Here is a 16,775-nt window from a genome sequence, read left to right on the forward strand (position 1 = left end):
CAGACCCTCTTCCCTCCCCAGGGAGATACAGATCCCCCTTCTGGCCCCTGCCTCCAGGGCCCAGGGCTTTGGCTCCAACCGTCCCCATCCAGGCGAGGCTGGTGGCAGGTGACTGGAAGGCGTGGAGAAAGGCAGGCCAAGTGGGGGCGTGGGCCCCGGCCAGTGTACTCCTCAGCCAATCAGCGGCCTGCCCAGCCGGTGGATTCAGTTACAAGCCCCAGATCACCCCATACTCCAGCCTCCTTCCTACTCCTCCCAAAGCTCCATTCATTGGCCCCGCAGCACCGGGTCGGCTGGGCTCGCTTCCGCTCAGCTACAGAGCTGCTGCCTCGTGGGCCCACCAGGGTAGGATTCCCGGGGGCTTTGTCTGACTGGGCTGGGCCAGGGAAGAATGGGGGTTCTGGTGGTGCTCTTTGGGGTGCTGAACTTCCTGGGGGCAGCTCTGGGGGGCTCCCCTGCCCTCCACTTGCACAGCACCTCCTGCCACTTGGCCAGACCCATCTCTGGCAGCCCTCTGGGGTTCCTTAGCTTCTTGGGCAAGGATACCCAGGGACTAGCCCTGTTCCATGCCCGCTGGGATGGGCACGGGAGGCTGCAGGTGTGCAGCCGGCAGGATGAGCCAGAGCTCACTACAGCCTTCAGTACCCTCTGTGCTGGTGAGATCACCCGGGACTCCTTCATCCACACCCCTGGACCTGAGCTGCAGAGAGCCCTGGCCACCCTTAAGCGTCAGTGGGAGGCCTGCAGAGGGCCTGCCGAGAGTCCAGCAGAGACCAGGGAGAAGCGAGCAGCAGGGCAGAGTGGAGCGCCTGGCATGGGGAACCAGCGGGTGAAGAGAGGCTGGACCATGCCTGGCACACTGTGGTGTGGAGTTGGGGATTCTGCCGGGAACTCCTCGGAGCTGGGTAAGCCATCAGTGTGTGGACAGGGGGGCTGGTGCGGGGGGGGGAAATGCAGCCTTTAGCCCTGGTACCCACTCTCCCAGGCTGTGTGTCCTGAGGAAGTGACTTAGCCACTCTGACCCTCAATTTCCTTATCTGTAAAATGGGGTGACCATAAATCTCATCATGGGATGCTTAAATGTGGTTATAGATGGGAAAGGTCCTACTCACACCTGGGAGGCTTCATTAATTACCATCTGAGGAAGGAGGCTGGCTGGGGTGGATCCAGGGTCGGCTGAGCCAAAAAAACATTACCCAAGAGGAGGTTTTATGGGCACAGGGTGCCCAGTGGAGGGGACGCCAAGACCCAAAAGCCTGGGTTCAAATCCCAGCTCAGCCCTTCCGAGCTGAACGAGTCACCTTCCCTCTCTGAATGCTTCCTCACCTGTACAATAAACGTGACACCTCCTTCCCAGGGCTGCTGTGTGCTTGGGTGTGGGAAGTGCCAGGCATTTGGGAGATGCTCAGTAAAGGGCATCATTGCTCAGGTGGTGAAAAACATGCATGGCTTTTTTGCACTCTCGGTACAGCTGTCAGTGCATACACGTGGAGGGCTGGGAGGAGGACTTGGCACTTGAGTTGGCTGGCATCCTGACAATGCCTCATTGTGCCAGCGAGATTGCACCCTGCTGTTTACCATTCCATTCCACACACATTCATAACTTTGGAGTTTCACTTGTGGTGTGAGCCCGAGAACTCTGGAGGCAGACACCAGTTCACCTGAGGGAGATCTTTCCATGGGCAAGGATTCCGGGGTGGGCTGCCTGGCACTTGGAGTTGCCCAACAGAGGCTGTACCTGGGTGTTCTCTTCAAGCTTTGGAACTGTGAGTCCCACAGGGAGAGGCCTGAGACCACCCAGGTCATCTGTATCAGGGCTGGGATGAGAACCAGGTCTCTGCTCCCAACACCACGCGGGCATAGCCGGCATGTGGTGCCCACGACCCTGCTGAGCTGGTGCCCCCTCCGCTCCCTGCAGGGGTCTTCCAGGGCCCCGATCTCTGCTGCCAGGAACACGACCGCTGCCCACAGACTGTCTCACCCTTCCAGTACAACTATGGCATCCGAAACTACCGACTCCACACCATCTCCCACTGCAACTGTGATGCCAGGTTGGTGGTGGGCAGGGAGGGCTGGGAACTTGGTGTGGGATTATCCACTGGGATTACCTGGTGCAGCGTCTGAGATTCCAGAGAATCCTAAAGGATCAGCCAGCCGGAGTCCACTGTGCAGTGGGAAAGCTGAGGCCTAACAGGAGAGGGGACACTTGGACCCCAAATCACCTGGCTGGTAGTGACCAGGTGGTCTGGGAGAGGAGCCAGGTAGCTCTCTGTGGTCCAGGGACCTGAGTTCTGGCTCTGGGACAGGTTCCAGCAGTGCCTGCATAACCAGCGGGACTCCATCTCTGACATCGTGGGCGTGGTCTTCTTCAACGTGCTGGCGATCCCCTGTTTCGTCCTGGAGGACCAGGAGGCCTGTGTGGAGTGGTACTGGTGGGGCGGGTATGTGGCTGCCCCTTTCGAGCCCCTTCCCAGCCAGTGGGGAGCTCGGGCTCCAAGCCTGGGAGGGAACCTTTCTGTATGTCTGTCCTCCAGGGAATGATGCCTCGTCCTCCCTGTCTTCTCCTCAGGGTTGGGCCCAGGATGCAGACGCTCCCTGGGTGCCCTGCAGGACCCAGTGGGATGTGGGATGAGGAGTGGGACTGGCAGAGCCCTGATCTCCATAGAGATGAACCTGGGGACTTCTGGGAGGGGGGATTCTGGGTTACCAATTGCCACCATGTGCTACCTCCCAGGTGTAGAACATATGGCTCTGTATCCCTCGCCCGTCTCCAGCCCAGGACCTTCTACAATGCCTCCTGGAGCTCCCTTGCCATCTCCCTGACTCCCAGTCCTCAGAACCCAGCACCCAGCAAGCCTTGGTGGATTCGGCATCCCCAGAAGTGGCCAGCACAGCAGAAAGAGTCCGAGTACCCCAGCCAAGCCAATGCCACAGCCCTCCAGGCCCCTGTGGCCTCCCCTGGGCCTGATGTGGCCTCCACAGTCCAGCTGGAGGTCACTGATTCAGGCCTCCAGGGACTATGGCGTGGCCTAAAACCTCAAGGTGAGCTCAGAACCTAACCTTGGGGGCTCCTGTTGTAAGGAGGTGTCCCTGACTCTGTTCAGGGTGGGGGGCCCCTGTGTTGCTTCCTTTCCTGCTCTGAGCTTCTTCTGGGGTCTCCCAACCTATCTCGTGCTGCAGCCAGAGGGATTTTTGTAAGCTCCAAACTTGTCCATGGCACTCCTCGCTGAGGCCCCACCATGATGTCCCAACACCCAGGGGTTGTCGAGTCTGGTCCTGCAGATCCTACTCCCCAGTCGAAACTCCAGTTCCACAAACTTCATTTGGTTCTTCTAGAGCCATGTGCTCTCTCCCACTGCTGGGCCTTTGCACATGCTCTTCTTGCTGCCTGGAGAATTCTCCCTGACTCTTCCCCTCTTCCAGCCTCAGCTTAGACGCCTCTGCCTCCAGGAAACCTTTTCTGACCACTCTCGAGCCTCTGGGCTTCCCCATGGCAGCACTGCTCTGTGTGTGTGTGCACGTGTGCGCGTCTCCTATGTGTGAGGCACTCTGAAGGCACAAAGGGCATGAGATGGAGGGACACTGTGTGTGTGCGACAGAGCGTGTGTGCCGGATGGCAGTGGGCATCGGACAGGGCTCCTCTCACCACCGCACCTGCCCCCAGGGGCCCGCCAGGCCTGCCGCGGCTTCCGCCGCCTGGACCAGTGTGAGCACCAGATCGGGCCCCAGAAGACCAAGTTCCAGCTGTTCAACAATGCCCGTGAACCCCTCTTCCACTGCAACTGCACGCGCCGGTGAGGCCTGCTTGGACCCTTGGGGGTGGGCTGCCTGTTGCCAGGCACTGGGAAGGGACACCTGGCTGACGAGGCCCTGCCCCAGCCTGAGCCTGCCTCTGCCCTCAGTCTGGCACGCTTCCTGAGGCTCCACAGCCCACCTGTGGGCGCCAACATACTTTGGGAGCTGCTGGGCATGACCTGCTTCAAACTGGCCCCTCCACTGGACTGTGCTGAGGGCAAAGGGTAAGTGACATCAGGGCCAGGAGGGATGGGGGACTTCCCAAGGGGTGGGTTGCCTCTGCTCCCTTTGTGCACCTGGGCTGAGAGGGTGATGGAGGGGGTCAGGGGACCTCTGAGCTCCACTGTCATCATCCCTGGGTTCGGCTCTACAGTTGGCCCATGTAGGTTGCATCTCAACTCTGTCATTTACTTCCTATGTGACCTTGCAAGCTGAATAACCTCTCCACACCTCTGTTTCCTTACCTATAAAATGGAGGTAGAAGCCAAGGAAGTGGCGTGTGTGACGTACATAGGCCAAGACCTGTAGGACACATAGTAAAACACCTGCTTAACTCTTACCCCATAATCCACAATTTCATTTCAGTTCTGATTCTCAAAGCTAACTCTGTTACTTTTCCTATTTCACAGGTAGGGAAACTGAGGCCCAGACTGACCCAGGTTTCTGCAGCCAGCTAGTGGCAGAACCTGGGCCTCCGGGTGCCAACCCAGGTTTATTCTGCCCCCTGCTAGGTGTAACAGCCCCCCACCCTCCCAGTCCCAGCCCTGCTCCTCTCTGGGCCTTGGTCACCCTCTCTGCAGAGTAGGGTGGGATTCTTGGCAGTTATGACCACCTGCCCCACTTTTCTCTCTTCACAGCTGTTCCAGAGACCCCAGGGCCATCAAGGTGTCAGCTCGGCACCTGTGGCAACTTCAGCAGAGGCAACTCCAGCTCCAGGGGACAGGCACAGACAACAGGCAGGCATGGCCTTCAGGGCACCCAAAGGCCCCCATGTCCTTCTATGACCTGTGCCTGCAGCTGACCCAGGGAGCCGGAGGACCTGAAGGACAGCAGAAATCCTGGAACCAGTGACCTCAGTTCCAGCTCTCCTGGGCACAAGACTGGACCTCGTCCCTGGCTTTGCTAGGCCCTGGGGGTCTCAGCTTCCCCTCCACGTGTTAGACTGAAGCATGGACGGGCTCTTGTGGATAGCCAGAGGGCTGCATGGGTAGGGTGGGGGGGCCACGACCCAAATGCCGGACCACGTCTCCTGCTGTGCTGGGTGATCTTGGGCTGGTGACACAACCCCTCTGTGCTTGGATGTGGTATTCAGGAGGCTCATTCTGCTGCCCCAGGCTCGGGCCTTCCCGGAGAAATTAACATCCAGATGGGAATGGGGAGAAGGTAACGTTGCAGCAGCCCCAGGAGGTACCAGGAGGAGGTACATATATGTCTATGTTGCAAAATTAATGCATGTCTCAAGAACTTGCCCAGGGAAGCCCCAGCGTCTGCCTGCTGAGGTCTAGGGCAGCAGGTGGGGTATGAGGGATGTCACAGAAGTGCCTGTGTCTGAATCCAGGGTGGCGGAAGCTAGAAAGGGGCTTCCCAACTCACCTCCCCAGGGGACCCCTTCTCTTAACAGCTCCTATGCTCTTCCTGGCCCAGCCCTGGCCCATTCTTTCTGCCCTAGACCTAAATTCAGATCTCCCCCGTGCCCTTAAGCAAGAGACCTCCTTCATTCTGAGCCTTAGTTTCCTCATCTGAAAAAGGGGAGTGTAAACAGGGCCTACCTCACAGGGTTGTTGAGGATTAAGCGAACCAACTCACGGACAGCACTCAGCACCTAGTAAACGTTCCCTCCCTCCAGCACACAGCCGAACTGTGCTTAGGCGTCTGATTTTTTTTTTTTTTTTTTTTTTTTTTTTTGTGGTACGTCGGCCTCTCACTGTTGTGGCCTCTCCCGCTGTGGAGCACAGGCTCCAGATGCACAGGCTCAGCGGCCATGGCTCACGGGCCTAGCCGCTCCGCGGCATGTGGGATCTTCCCGGACCGGGGCACAAACCCGTGTCCCCTGCATCGGCAGGCGGACTCTCAACCACTGCGCCACCAGGGAAGCCCTAGGCATCTGATTTTTAAAGGTTCACATAACCTCTTGGAGGTCTCAGTTTGCTCACCTGTGAAATGGAGCTAAGAACTACACTGAACTCAACACCACAACTTGTGGTGCAGCTTAAAGGACATGGCATGTGTAATGTATACAGCTGGTGCCTGGTAATTGTCAGATCTGTCATCCTCTCATCTCTTTAGTCCCTTTCTCTGACTGTCCCCAACCCTAGACTGCTAACAAGTTAGGAAGAAGTCAGGAGTGAGGCTGGAGAATTTAATTCCTAATTGATGACCTCTAGGTTTGCTCCCCCATCCCAGATGGGGGCTGGGATAGGGGTTTGCTGATTGTCACAGTTGAGGTGCCAGGACCAAGTTTGGGGGACCCCAGTTGGCCACCCCTGGCCAGAACAGAGTGGCAGGTGCACATAAAGCTGGAGCAGTAGCAGGAGGGAGGCAGGTGGGTTTGCAGAAGGTTGGGGCAGAGTGGGGGCCACCTGGGCCTGCCTGCCCACCTCACCCTCAGGGCCCCAGGCCCCCTTCCTCCAGGCCCTGCTGATCCTGGGGGCTGGGAGACAGGCTGTCGGGGGCCGGGGCCTCCCGATCGGGTCCCCAGGAGCTGCCACCACCGGGGTCTACGGTCTCTAGGCGCAAGGCAGGCAGCAACCCCAGGCTTTGAGGCACAGATGGTGGGAAGGCCCAGGACCCAGGCAGCCCAGGGGGCCCCTCCTCACTGTTGCCCCGGCTGCCACCATCACTGCCCCCGTTGGGGGCTACCCGAGGCAGGCGGCGGCTCTGGGGCGAGGGGCTTCGGCTGGTGCCACGGCGTTCACAGGACGAGGGCTGCAGGGCCAGGCCGGGGAAGCGGGCCAGACCTGGGCTTCGGCTACGGTGCCGCTTGGACTTGCCAGGGCTTGGGCTGCGGGACTTGGATGCAAGCAGCTCCAGGGTGCTGTCATCCTCATCCTCCGAGCTGGCACCCGAGCTGTCTGTGCTGCTGCTGGCCAGCTCCGAGGTAGACAGTGAGATCTGGGGGGAAGGCTGGTCACTGGGGTGCCCCTCTCCCCAACCGGCCACTGAGGCCTCTGGGAACCACTCCCGCCCTCCCCCTTGGCAGACCCAGGAAGGTCAGGATACTTGTAGGAGGTCACAGAACAGAATGTAGAAGCTGTAGAGGAATTTGAATACTCCTTTGGCCCCCCTGACCCTGCAGCCTGGCCTACTTACCTGGAAGGGCTCAGTGACCCCGATAAGGATGCTGTGGGTGTGGCTATAATAGCCCAGGATGAAGTCTCCGTGACCCTTGGGCAGTGACTCCTCACTGAATGTCACCTGGTGGGCCAGGGGGTTTAGGTCCAGGTTGGGGTGAGGGAGACAGCCTCAGGACCCTTCAAGCTGAATCCTGAGCCCCCAAGGGCAATGGGGACTTCCTCCCACTCTACCCCTCCCCTTAAGTACCTGGTAGATGTTCCCATCCACATCCTCGTGTTTGGCCCAGACATAAGCCACGTAGTCCTTGCAGTGGCGGAAACCCACCTGGGGCAAGAGCAATCAGGGTCGTGACCCCTAAGGTCTGACCCCAGCAGCCTTAAACTCTGGGGAAGCCAGGGACCTGGGTCCCTGGCTGCCCCTTCAGGCCCTTCCTTCCCTGATGTACCGACCACCCCTGCCCGTCTCACCCGGTACAAGCCGATCCAGTCCCAGGAGCTGCGGGCGAACACCGTCTCTATGCGGTACCTCACCACAGCCTGCTCCGGCCGCACCCACTCGTCTGCCACATCCAGCCGCACAAGCGGCACTTCGTCTCTGAAGGCAAACTGCCCAGGGGCAGGGGGCAACATCAGGGGAGACCCTCTAGTATTCTATGCACCTAGAGCCCTTGGGCCTGCGTCGGCACAAATTGGCTGAGATGGAGGGCCTTTGAAGCCACTGCACGGGCCGGGAAACTGAGGAAGAACAGGTCTAGGATGAATGCCAGGTTTCCTGCCTCCCAGCTCAGGGCTCTTTTTGTCCTTAGCCTCCTTAGGGAGTGAGTGAGAACACAGCTTTGAAGCTTAGTAGACTGTGGGTTTGGCCCTGGCTCTGCCATTGTTATGCAGTGTGACCCAAGGTGAGTTTCTTGACCTCTGAATAGAAGGGCTCCTGTCCTTAAACTCTGATGATCTTATTTAACTCTTGGGGTTGCTCTGCAGATTCAATGAGATACCATATAAAGCATCCTATAAACTTCTCAGTATACAGTAGGTGCTCAATGAATGACTTGCCTATAAGTTAACAAAGGAGTCCCATGATGCACTGGATATTCTGGAGTAAAGTGAACACCCGTGAGCAGGCAAGAAGAGCTCTGGGTAGATGGCTGGAGACCGTCTAGGCTCTGCTACTAACCTGCTTCATGACCTCAGGTAAGCCCCTCATCAGGCTAAGTAAGACTCAGTTTCCCCACCTGTATTAAGGAACCACTATTAACCTTGTTTGTCATCAGTCCATGGAGACAAAAGAATCTTCTCTTCCCAGGGTCACCCCAGGCTGAGCAGGGGTTCACCATGTGGATGGGGCTGCTGGGGTGGCAGGTGGCCAGGGTATTGGCTTCACCTCTGTCCCTCAGGGAAAGACTCGGTGGTGCCAGCCTCAGGCTTTGTCTGCTCCCCTGTTTATCTGGTTTCAACTTTCTCTCCCTCCTCAGCTTCTAAGCCAAGCTGCTCCAGAAGAAACCAGCACATCCTCTCCCTGCCTGTGGGTTCCTAACAACAGGTCGGGCCAGGTTGCGCTCTTGGAAATACCCTTTAGGGCCTTGTGGGGTCAAAACTCCTGCTGAGCCCTGTGCTGTGTTGCTTTGGATAAGAGATTTAAGTTCTCTGAGCCTCTGTTTCTCTCATCAGTAAAACTGGGAGGAGAATTTAGACATCCTCAGGGCCTACCACAGTATTCAAACGGATGACATATATGAAGTAGGCTCCACAGGCTCTGGCATATAGTAGGTGCTCAACAGGTAATGTTTTACAAGGGACAGGGTTCTAGATAAGGAGGGAAGGATAGGGCACCCAAAAGGAGTGGTTCTCAAGGTGAGGTCCCTGATTGGGGGTTAAACTTCACACCCAAGGCTTTTACCAAAGGTCATGGGAGGCCAGACATGGGCAGATTTCCATTCCCAGCTGAGGACATTGGCCACTGTCCCTCTGACTGACCATATGACAAAGTTAGCAGGGAAAACATTCTCTGGTCTGCTGGGCTCCCTCTTATCAGATCAAGAGAATCGGAGAGCCCAGAGTTGAGTTTCAGGACTGGAAACTGGGCTCCACACGACTCTGCTGCTGAGCCTGTGTGCAACTTGGGGCGCATGCCTACCCCACTAACAGAAAGTTGGACTACATGGTCTCTAAGATCCAGTTCTGACATTCTCGGACTTTCCCTTTTTCCTTTGGCAGCTAGGAGCCCCAATCCTAAACACAGGGGCTTCCTTGGTGGTGCAGTGGTTAAGAATCCACTTGCCAATGCAGGGGACATGGGTTCGAGCCCTGGTGTGGGAAGATCCCACATGCCGTGGAGCAACCAAGTCCATGCGCCACAACTACTGAAGTCTGCATGCCTAGAGCCCGAGCTCCGCAACAAGAGAAGCCACTGCAATAAGAAATCCGCACACCACAATGAAGAGTAGCCCCTGCTCGCCGCAACTAGAGAAAGCCTGCGCGCAGCAAGAAGACCCAACGCAACCAAAAATAAATACATAAATCAATAAAAATTTATAATTAAAAAAATCCTAAACACAATGCTAAATTTTATAGTAACTATATAGGGTTTAGCTTTGTATTTTTTTGTATCTCTACTCCCCCTCCCCATCACATACGGTAAGATGGTAAAAAAATAATAAATGAATGTGAATGAATGCTACATGGGATTTGAGTAAATATTTTCGTGGCTGGTCTTATTATATATGTGAATTTTAACATAAGTTGTCCTAGCCTTTCTCAGAAAAGGGGAATTAGAGATTAGTGGAAAAGGTATACCCTTTGAAATCAGACTAGCCAGGGTGCAAATCCTAACCTTCCCTTTAGTAGCCATGTGACCCGGGGCAAGGGGTGCTGTGTCTCTGGGCCTCAGATTTTTCACCTGAAAATGGAGATCATAGGACTTCCCTGGTGGTCCAGTGGTTAAGACTCTGAGCTCCCAATGCAGGGGGCATGGGTTCGATCCCTGGTCCGGGAACTAAGATCCCACATACCGCATGGCATGGCCAAGAATAAATAAATAATGGAGATCATAATCCCACTCCCAGTCTGCTGTGACAAGTGGATGCTGCTGAGGGCAGGTCTAAGGGGTTACCGGTGGGCAGTGGGATGCTGAGCTGGGTCTGCGGATGTCATGCGGGGAGGATGAGGCCAGGACTCACGTGCAGGACGAACTGGGCAGCCACGGGCTTGTGGTCGCTGACAGTGTATTCCATGTGGCTGTGGTAGCTGTGCTGGGTCACCTGGAGCCGGTGGCTCTCCCGTCCTGAGGGGCTGGGACCTCCACCTGGAGCCTTGACCTTCCACAGGATACGGTCTGTCCAGGCTGGCTTCCGCTTCTTGGCACTGCGGTGGGCAAAGGCAGGCTGAGTATCAGGGGTTGGGGGTCAAGGCACCTCTGCCTCCTATCTCTCTTTCCTGTCTCCCTTATCCAGAAGACCTCAGCCCACATCCCCACCTCTCATCCCAGTTCTGAGCTCACCTGGTATCATATTTGTTAGTACCCACGTCAAACTTGAAGGTGGGCGCAAAGTTGAGGGGCCCCTCCTGGAAGCCCCTCAGGATGGGCCAGGTGTTCTTGGCCATGTTGAGCTGTGAGGGTCCAGAAGCACAGAATTGGACAAGAGCTTGGGCAGGGCAGATGAGGGCAAGGACCATAGCCTAGGGTACAGGTGGTCCTAGGGCATGTTCTGTGTGCTTGGGGTTTTGGGGTCCAGGCTGGGATTCCCCACCTGGTCTTTCTCCCAGAGCTGGTGGAGCTGCTCGCTGTCGATGGCAAATTTGACGAAGTGCAGGTCGTAGCTCTCGATGCGGAAGTTCAGGTCCCCGAACCAGAACACGAGGCTGTTCGGAGATGGGGGTCAGCGGGGTCCATGGGGTGAAGAGCCCAGCCCAGATCCTTCTCTGCCCCCATCCAACCCGACAGCTGCGCCTAGTGATGACGCGGAGGGTGGGTGGGTTGCTGCAGGGCCGCCAGCCCACCGCGGAGCAGCAGGGGGTGTAGACCTAGAAGTTAGGTTCCGACCCCTAGCAAGGCCTTGCCGCTCAGCAAAGCTTCACCCTGCAGGCTCCACCTCCCCATCAAACTTACCAGCTTTCTCGTTCCTAGCCATAGTGTGGGTGGTCTCCACCCCCATAGGCCCCGCCTCTCCCCACTAGGCGCACCGGCCTCGCCCCTGAGTCCCACCCCTCCTTCACTAGCCCCGCCCAAGCCCCATTAGGTCCCGCCCCGGCCCATACTCGTGATCCAAGATGCCTTGAGCTCCAGGCCCCTGGAACTGCTGGAGGCTGACGATGGTCTGGAAGTTGTCCTTGCGCTGCTCCGCTTTGTCCATGTGGGCCGGCAGGTGGCAGTTCAGGAAACACAGCATGTGCCCGAAGGCGGCCAGTCGCACACTCACTCCACCCTTGTTGCCCTTGGGAAACAAGGTTGGGTGGGTTATGGGCGGGGCCTAGGCTAGGAGGTGAGGCCCGCGGGGCTTAGGGTGGGCGGGGTCAGCGGGTGAGGCCCAGGACCCGTGGAGGTGTGGAGAGGGGTGGGTTCTAGGGAAAGGAGTGGAACAATAGGAGGGGCGGGGACAGAAAGGGGCTGGGTCTAGAAAACGAGGGGTGGGGGTGGGTGGGGAGAGGCAGGCCTCAGAGTAAGGGGTGTAGCTTGGGGAGGGGATATTGCCAGTACGCGGGGGTCCGGGGACTAATCTACGGATCCCTTAGGGCCCTGTACCCTCCCAGGCCGCTTCCACGCTCACCCAATAGCCACCCAGGCCAGTGCGCGTGCAGTCAGTCTGCACATCCCTCAGGAAGGGCAGGTGGTAGTACTTGGCGAACAGCAGCAGGATGACGCCCTGCATCCGCACAGTACTCACCTGCAGCAGAGGCGTGAGGAGGCTGAGAGACCGGACACATCTCCCCCGCCCCCGCCCTCGCCTTTTCCGGTTCTTAAAGGTCTGCTCTTCCATCTTCCCATTTCATGGACCCGGCCACCGAGGCCCAGAGGGCCCCACGGTGAATCAAGGCAGAGCTAGGGCCGAGTAATCCAGGGGTCTCCAGCTGCCCGGGGGTTGAGGGAGGAGTTACCAGCACGAAGTTGAAGGGCCCCAGTGCGTCCATGAAGAGCTCGCTCCACTGGTCAGTGAAGAGCGCGTCCTTGAGCCGCTTGTTGATCATAGAGTTCACTTCCTGCAACCTGTGGGGGACTGTGAGGCGGCCTTCGGATTGGGGGGGGCGCCCTAGAAACCCCTCCCGTGGGAGAGGATCTGGGAGGCAGGAGGGGCTCAGGAGGGAGTCTACTCGCCCTGTCCCCTCACCCTATGGCGATCATGTCTGCCCTGTCACTGTCATCGCTGCTGCCCAGGTGAAGGAGGGATGTGACATCATCGGGGGGCATGGCGGTGCCCACGTTCCATGTGACCACAGTGATCCTGGGGAGGTGGGGGTACAGAAGGGGTTACTACTGGGGACCACTCTCTTACCCTCAACCTCCCTCCCACAGGGCTTTTTCTGGGGAAATAAGCTTGAGTATAAGCCCTCAGAAGGACCCACAATGGGCCCAGGGTCCCTTCCACCAGACTCTTCCAGGGGAGATCAACTGAGGCGGGGTAGGCAAGTCCCTTAGGAGAGGATGCTGTCTTCCGAGGGCCCCAGAGTGGGCCTAACACCCACAGGGAATCTTCCTCAGGGAGGTCAGCTGGGGTGGAGTAGGGTAAGCCAACCTAGAAGGATGGCTAGTCTTAGAGTTCAAGCCCCAGCAATGTCTTGGGAGAGGGCCCCTCACCAGAAGCCAGGGTCGCTCTTGCAGGTGGGCTGAGCTGACCAAAAGGAGGATGACGAGGTGGATGTAGAAGAGGAGGTGGTAAGAGGGGCTGGGGTTTCTCTGGGCTGAAGGTTGGGGCTCAGATGCCCACCAGGCCCGGCACCCTGGGTGCCAGGCCTGGGGAGGGCCATCTCAGGAGCTGGGGGGACACACGGGGAGCGGTTTGGGGAGCGGCTGGGGGAGCGGCTGGGAGATCGGGGTGGCTTGGGCAGAGGTGGGGGCACAGTCTGGGCTAAGGGGGCCCCTGGCCGGAAGGTGGGGTAGAGAAGTCCAGGGGAGCGAGTGCCAGGCTCTGGAGGACCCTGGCCCACATCCAGGGGCAGAGTCTGTGGTGTCTGGGACAAGACAGGATCCTCAGGGCTGCTGCGGGGGGCCTCAGGCCGGGCTCTGAAAGAGGGGGAGATCCGAGGGTCTGGGGGGGCTTGAATCAAGGATGGGGAGCCCACAGGACCAGATGTCTGAGTGGGGGGCTGGAGATGCCCTTCTGAAGGGGAGAGAGGTCTAGGGGCTGGGGCATCCCTCTGTTTAGCTGATGTCCAACCCACAGAGGCCAGGGCTGATGTCATGGATGCTGGAGTCAGGGCCTGTTCCTGAGAGGGTGACAGAACTGGACTGGGCACTGGGGAAGAGCTGGAGGGGGGATGTGGGGGCTGTTTCTCAGATGCCACGGCCAGGCTCAGGCCTGAAGCAGCCAGGGCTGGCTTGGGTCCCATGGAGGCAGGTGGCACCTGCTTCTGGTCCCTGGACAGTGGAGCCAGCCTGGGCCCCAGGGTAGCTGGAGGAGGCTTCGGCCCAGCCGAGGCAGACACCACCAACTGGCCCACAGATGTTGGAGCCAGTCTGGAGCTGCGATGGGCAGGAGCTGTTTTCTGCTCTCCAGGGGTAGACATTGGAGCCAGGATGGGTCGGGGAGACGCCAGAGCCAGGCTTGGCCCCTTTGAGGAAGGTGGCATTGCTGCTGGTGACCCCACAGGTGTCAGAGCCAACCTTGGTTCCGAGCATACTGGTGCTGCATTCTCCTTCGCTGAGAGCTGAAAACGTGAGTCCATCTTGGATAGGACAAGTCAGAGACTCAGAGTCAACCTTAACCAGGCCTCCACTTCCATATAGACCCCAGCAGACTCTGTCTAGCTAAGAAAGGCACATCTTTCTGAGGAAGTTCTTCCTAATTTCTCACCTCAATCCATTCTGCTGTGAATCAGCTTCTCTTTTGGAGGAAACAGGAGATGGAAACCTATCCCCTCCCTCACCTGTGACACCTCTTTCATAGATGGGGAAACTAAGACCCCAACTCAAAGGAGGCAGAGTGTGAGCCTCTCAGAGTGAGGGCTCTCCTTGCCTTCCTGGCTGGCACCCACTCCCTGGCCACCCTGGAGTGTTGGGTGGCTGGAGTCACTGCCCACCCCTGCAGTCCCTGCTGCTCCCCTAGCCAAGGGCTACTGATCTGACCCCCCCAGATCTTCCCACTCAGGACACCCTGGGGCCAGCCTGTTAAACACCACCCCCTTTCCTCCACAGTACACAGGAACCCTCAGGTTCCCCCCGCCATGTCCCAATTCCTTGGTCACAGCCCTCTCTGTCCTCATCACCCATTCCTAGAGCTCCGTGCAGGAGCAAGAGCCTGGGTTGGGACTGGCCATGTCAATTCCCAGCCCAGCTCTGTGTAACCTTAGGCAAGCACTTCCCTGCCCAGGGCCTCAGTTTCCCTGTCTTAAAATGAAGGACTCTGGTGAAGGATCCCTGGCCACACCTGATCCTGGGAAGCCTAGGTCTCATATCCTCTGCATGTATGAGCCAAAATTTGCTAGGCTTCCATTTGAGCTCCATGGAATAGTCATTCCTCCCAAGTGTGATTCTAACACCCAGAGCAAGTCCAGGGTTCTGTTGATCCTGGCGCCGCACCACTGTGCACAAGTTGTACCCTCTTACCCTTGTCACCCCACCTGTGAGGACAGGCAGGCAGGTATCCTCTTTATGTCCAGCAGGTGGAGTGGGGGGTGTGGGGCCCTGCAAGGACCTCCTCTTCCTCTCCCATCTGTCCCTGTCTGATGCCCCTGTCTCCAGAAGTCAGGATAAAGTGTCCCTTGCCAGGGAGGGTAGACGAAGGTTTACACTCACCGTGGGGTGGCCCCATCCCTGCCTCCAGAGATGCAGTTCTGTCTGCATCCCGTGTCCTGCTTGGTTCAGAGAATCTGAAACTCTGCCTCCACCTCTGTCCCCAAACTCAGCTCTTTGAGGCTTGCATTTTGGGCATCCTCCTTGGTTCCTAGTGTCCCACTCCAAACCCCCACCCCAAACACCACACCGCCTCCAGCACTAACAACTTAGACATCCCAGATGTCACAGTTTCAGTCTTCAGGGACAAGCCTCCTCATTTTGCATTAGCTCAGAAAGGACAAGCAACTTGCCCAAGGTCACATAGCAAAGCTGGAGCACAGCTGGGTCCCCTGATACCTGGTCCAAGGCTTTCCCAGGAGGTCCTGGAAACAGCTAACTCCATCTCTCTCTGAGTGTCCCATCACTACCCCCTCAGCCCCTAGGGTGCCCTGTTTGCCCAGTCCTGCTTGGTGGGCAGAGGAGAGTGCCAGCCCCTCAGCTGGGGCACCAGGGTGCCTGCAGTATGTGTGTGTGGGGGGGTGGGATTAAGGATCAGGAATGGGGGAACTAGGATTTAGGGGTCTTACCTTGGAGGGTGCCCCAGTTTGGGAAATCCCATGGGGCATGGGCAGGGGGCCCAGGCCAGCCTGGGTCCCCAGCCTCCCGCTGCCACTGATGCCCTGGCCCTCCATGTCTGCAGCCCCCGGCAGCCTGGGTTCCCTTGGGCTCCAGCTCCTCCGCTAGCTCCCAGGAACCAGTGATGTCATCAGCCGTTTCAACCTGCTGAGAATTTAAAGACACAGGCACCAACTTCCCAACATAGAGGTGGCCAGGGCAAGGTGGCCTACCCCCTGGGGACTGGCTGCTGAGCCTGGAATGGTCATGGTGGGGGAGGAAGCAGGGGGAGTGGGTCCATTGGCCTGGCACAGGTCCCAGCTGGCAGCATAGTGGAAGCTGTCTTTCTGTTCCCACCCTCCAGCCAGTAGGCCTGGCCAGCCCTTGCTCAAGGGAGGGGCATTGACACACCTGAGGGTAAGGTAGCTCAGAGGTCAGCCCCCTCTCCAGGGCTTCAGAGACACCTGAGTCCCTGCTCTGATCCTGTGACCTTCTTGACTCCCTGCCAGCTCAGGGCTTGCCTTGGCCCCCACCCTTGCCCCATTTTCAGGCCTTGGTGCCCGCCCCTCGCCTGGCTCTATCCTTCCCATCTCAGAGCCAGACACTCAGGCTCCAGCAACTGGAGTCTTTCCCATCTCAACCTCAGCACTGGCCCCTCCTCTTCTGCAGACACCTTGAGCCTGCCCTTGGATGTCCCCACAGCCAGGCCCAGCCCAGCTCCTCTCAGCTTTCCTCCTCCAAGACTCACTGGGTGTGGCTTGGGAGAGGGACTTGCTCAAGGTCACCTGGTGAGCTGGGGAGGTCCCCTGAGCCTCAGTGACCCAGGAACCACAAGAGTCAATTGGGATGTCTGGGGGAAGGGAGCTGGGGTGGAGAAAGGCCCAGCAGTGGGGGAACAGACTGGCAGGAGGGTCAAAAACAGGTCTGGGAACTTCTTTGGCCAGGACCCAGCATAGGGCCTGGTCTCCAACAGACCTAGGGAAGTGTTTGTTGAATGAATGAATCAATCAGTGAGAAGCGTGAATGAGTGACAAGTTCAGATACGGCCGGAGATAGCTGTGGGCTCTGCTTCTGCCTCTTCCCCACTCTCACTCTTATCTGCTAAGCAGTCCCTGAAACCCTGATTCCTCCAGAGCTGCTTGATTGCT

The 16,775-nt window shown here is 58.0% G+C and overlaps 2 protein-coding genes across 2 annotated transcripts; one reads left to right on the plus strand and one right to left on the minus strand.

Moving 5' to 3' along the window:
- Positions 1–280: 280 nt before the first annotated feature.
- On the plus strand, positions 281–5,038 carry PLA2G3 (phospholipase A2 group III). The gene is made up of 7 exons (XM_032603665.1): positions 281–905; positions 1,919–2,051; positions 2,307–2,441; positions 2,735–3,042; positions 3,665–3,794; positions 3,903–4,019; positions 4,653–5,038. Exons 1-7 carry the CDS (start codon positions 392–394, stop codon positions 4,864–4,866), a joined length of 1,551 nt encoding a protein of 516 aa, XP_032459556.1. The 5' UTR covers positions 281–391; the 3' UTR covers positions 4,867–5,038.
- Positions 5,039–6,140: 1,102 nt separating this feature from the next.
- INPP5J (inositol polyphosphate-5-phosphatase J) lies at positions 6,141–15,727 on the minus strand. The gene is made up of 13 exons (XM_032603664.1): positions 15,600–15,727; positions 12,877–13,964; positions 12,410–12,523; positions 12,180–12,288; positions 11,852–11,968; positions 11,343–11,518; positions 10,835–10,946; positions 10,585–10,694; positions 10,265–10,448; positions 7,557–7,694; positions 7,336–7,413; positions 7,105–7,209; positions 6,141–6,906 (listed from the first exon to the last, which is right to left on the minus strand). The coding sequence occupies exons 1-13, from the start codon at positions 15,702–15,704 to the stop codon at positions 6,400–6,402; spliced, it is 2,943 nt and encodes a 980-aa protein (XP_032459555.1). The 5' UTR covers positions 15,705–15,727; the 3' UTR covers positions 6,141–6,399.
- Between the last annotated feature and the right edge of the window lie 1,048 nt (positions 15,728–16,775).

The sequence above is a fragment of the Phocoena sinus genome, chromosome 14, assembly GCF_008692025.1.
Source record: "Phocoena sinus isolate mPhoSin1 chromosome 14, mPhoSin1.pri, whole genome shotgun sequence".
In the NCBI taxonomy this organism is placed as follows: Eukaryota; Metazoa; Chordata; class Mammalia; order Artiodactyla; family Phocoenidae; genus Phocoena; species Phocoena sinus.

Bases quoted from the DNA above. Each gene is read 5' to 3' on its own strand.
- INPP5J (XM_032603664.1), bottom strand. From the start codon at position 15,704: ATGGAGGGCCAGGGCATCAGTGGCAGCGGGAGGCTGGGGACCCAGGCT. The intron at 13,965-15,599 runs GTAAGACCCCTA...GTCCTATCCAAG, and splicing joins AAACTGGGGCACCCTCCAAG to ATGGACTCACGTTTTCAGCT. The intron at 11,969-12,179 runs GTAACTCCTCCC...CCTCTGCTGCAG, and splicing joins GGCCCTTCAACTTCGTGCTG to GTGAGTACTGTGCGGATGCA.
- PLA2G3 (XM_032603665.1), top strand. From the start codon at position 392: ATGGGGGTTCTGGTGGTGCTCTTTGGGGTGCTGAACTTCCTGGGGGCA. The intron at 906-1,918 runs GTAAGCCATCAG...CGCTCCCTGCAG, and splicing joins CGGGAACTCCTCGGAGCTGG to GGGTCTTCCAGGGCCCCGAT. The intron at 2,052-2,306 runs GTTGGTGGTGGG...GCTCTGGGACAG, and splicing joins CACTGCAACTGTGATGCCAG to GTTCCAGCAGTGCCTGCATA.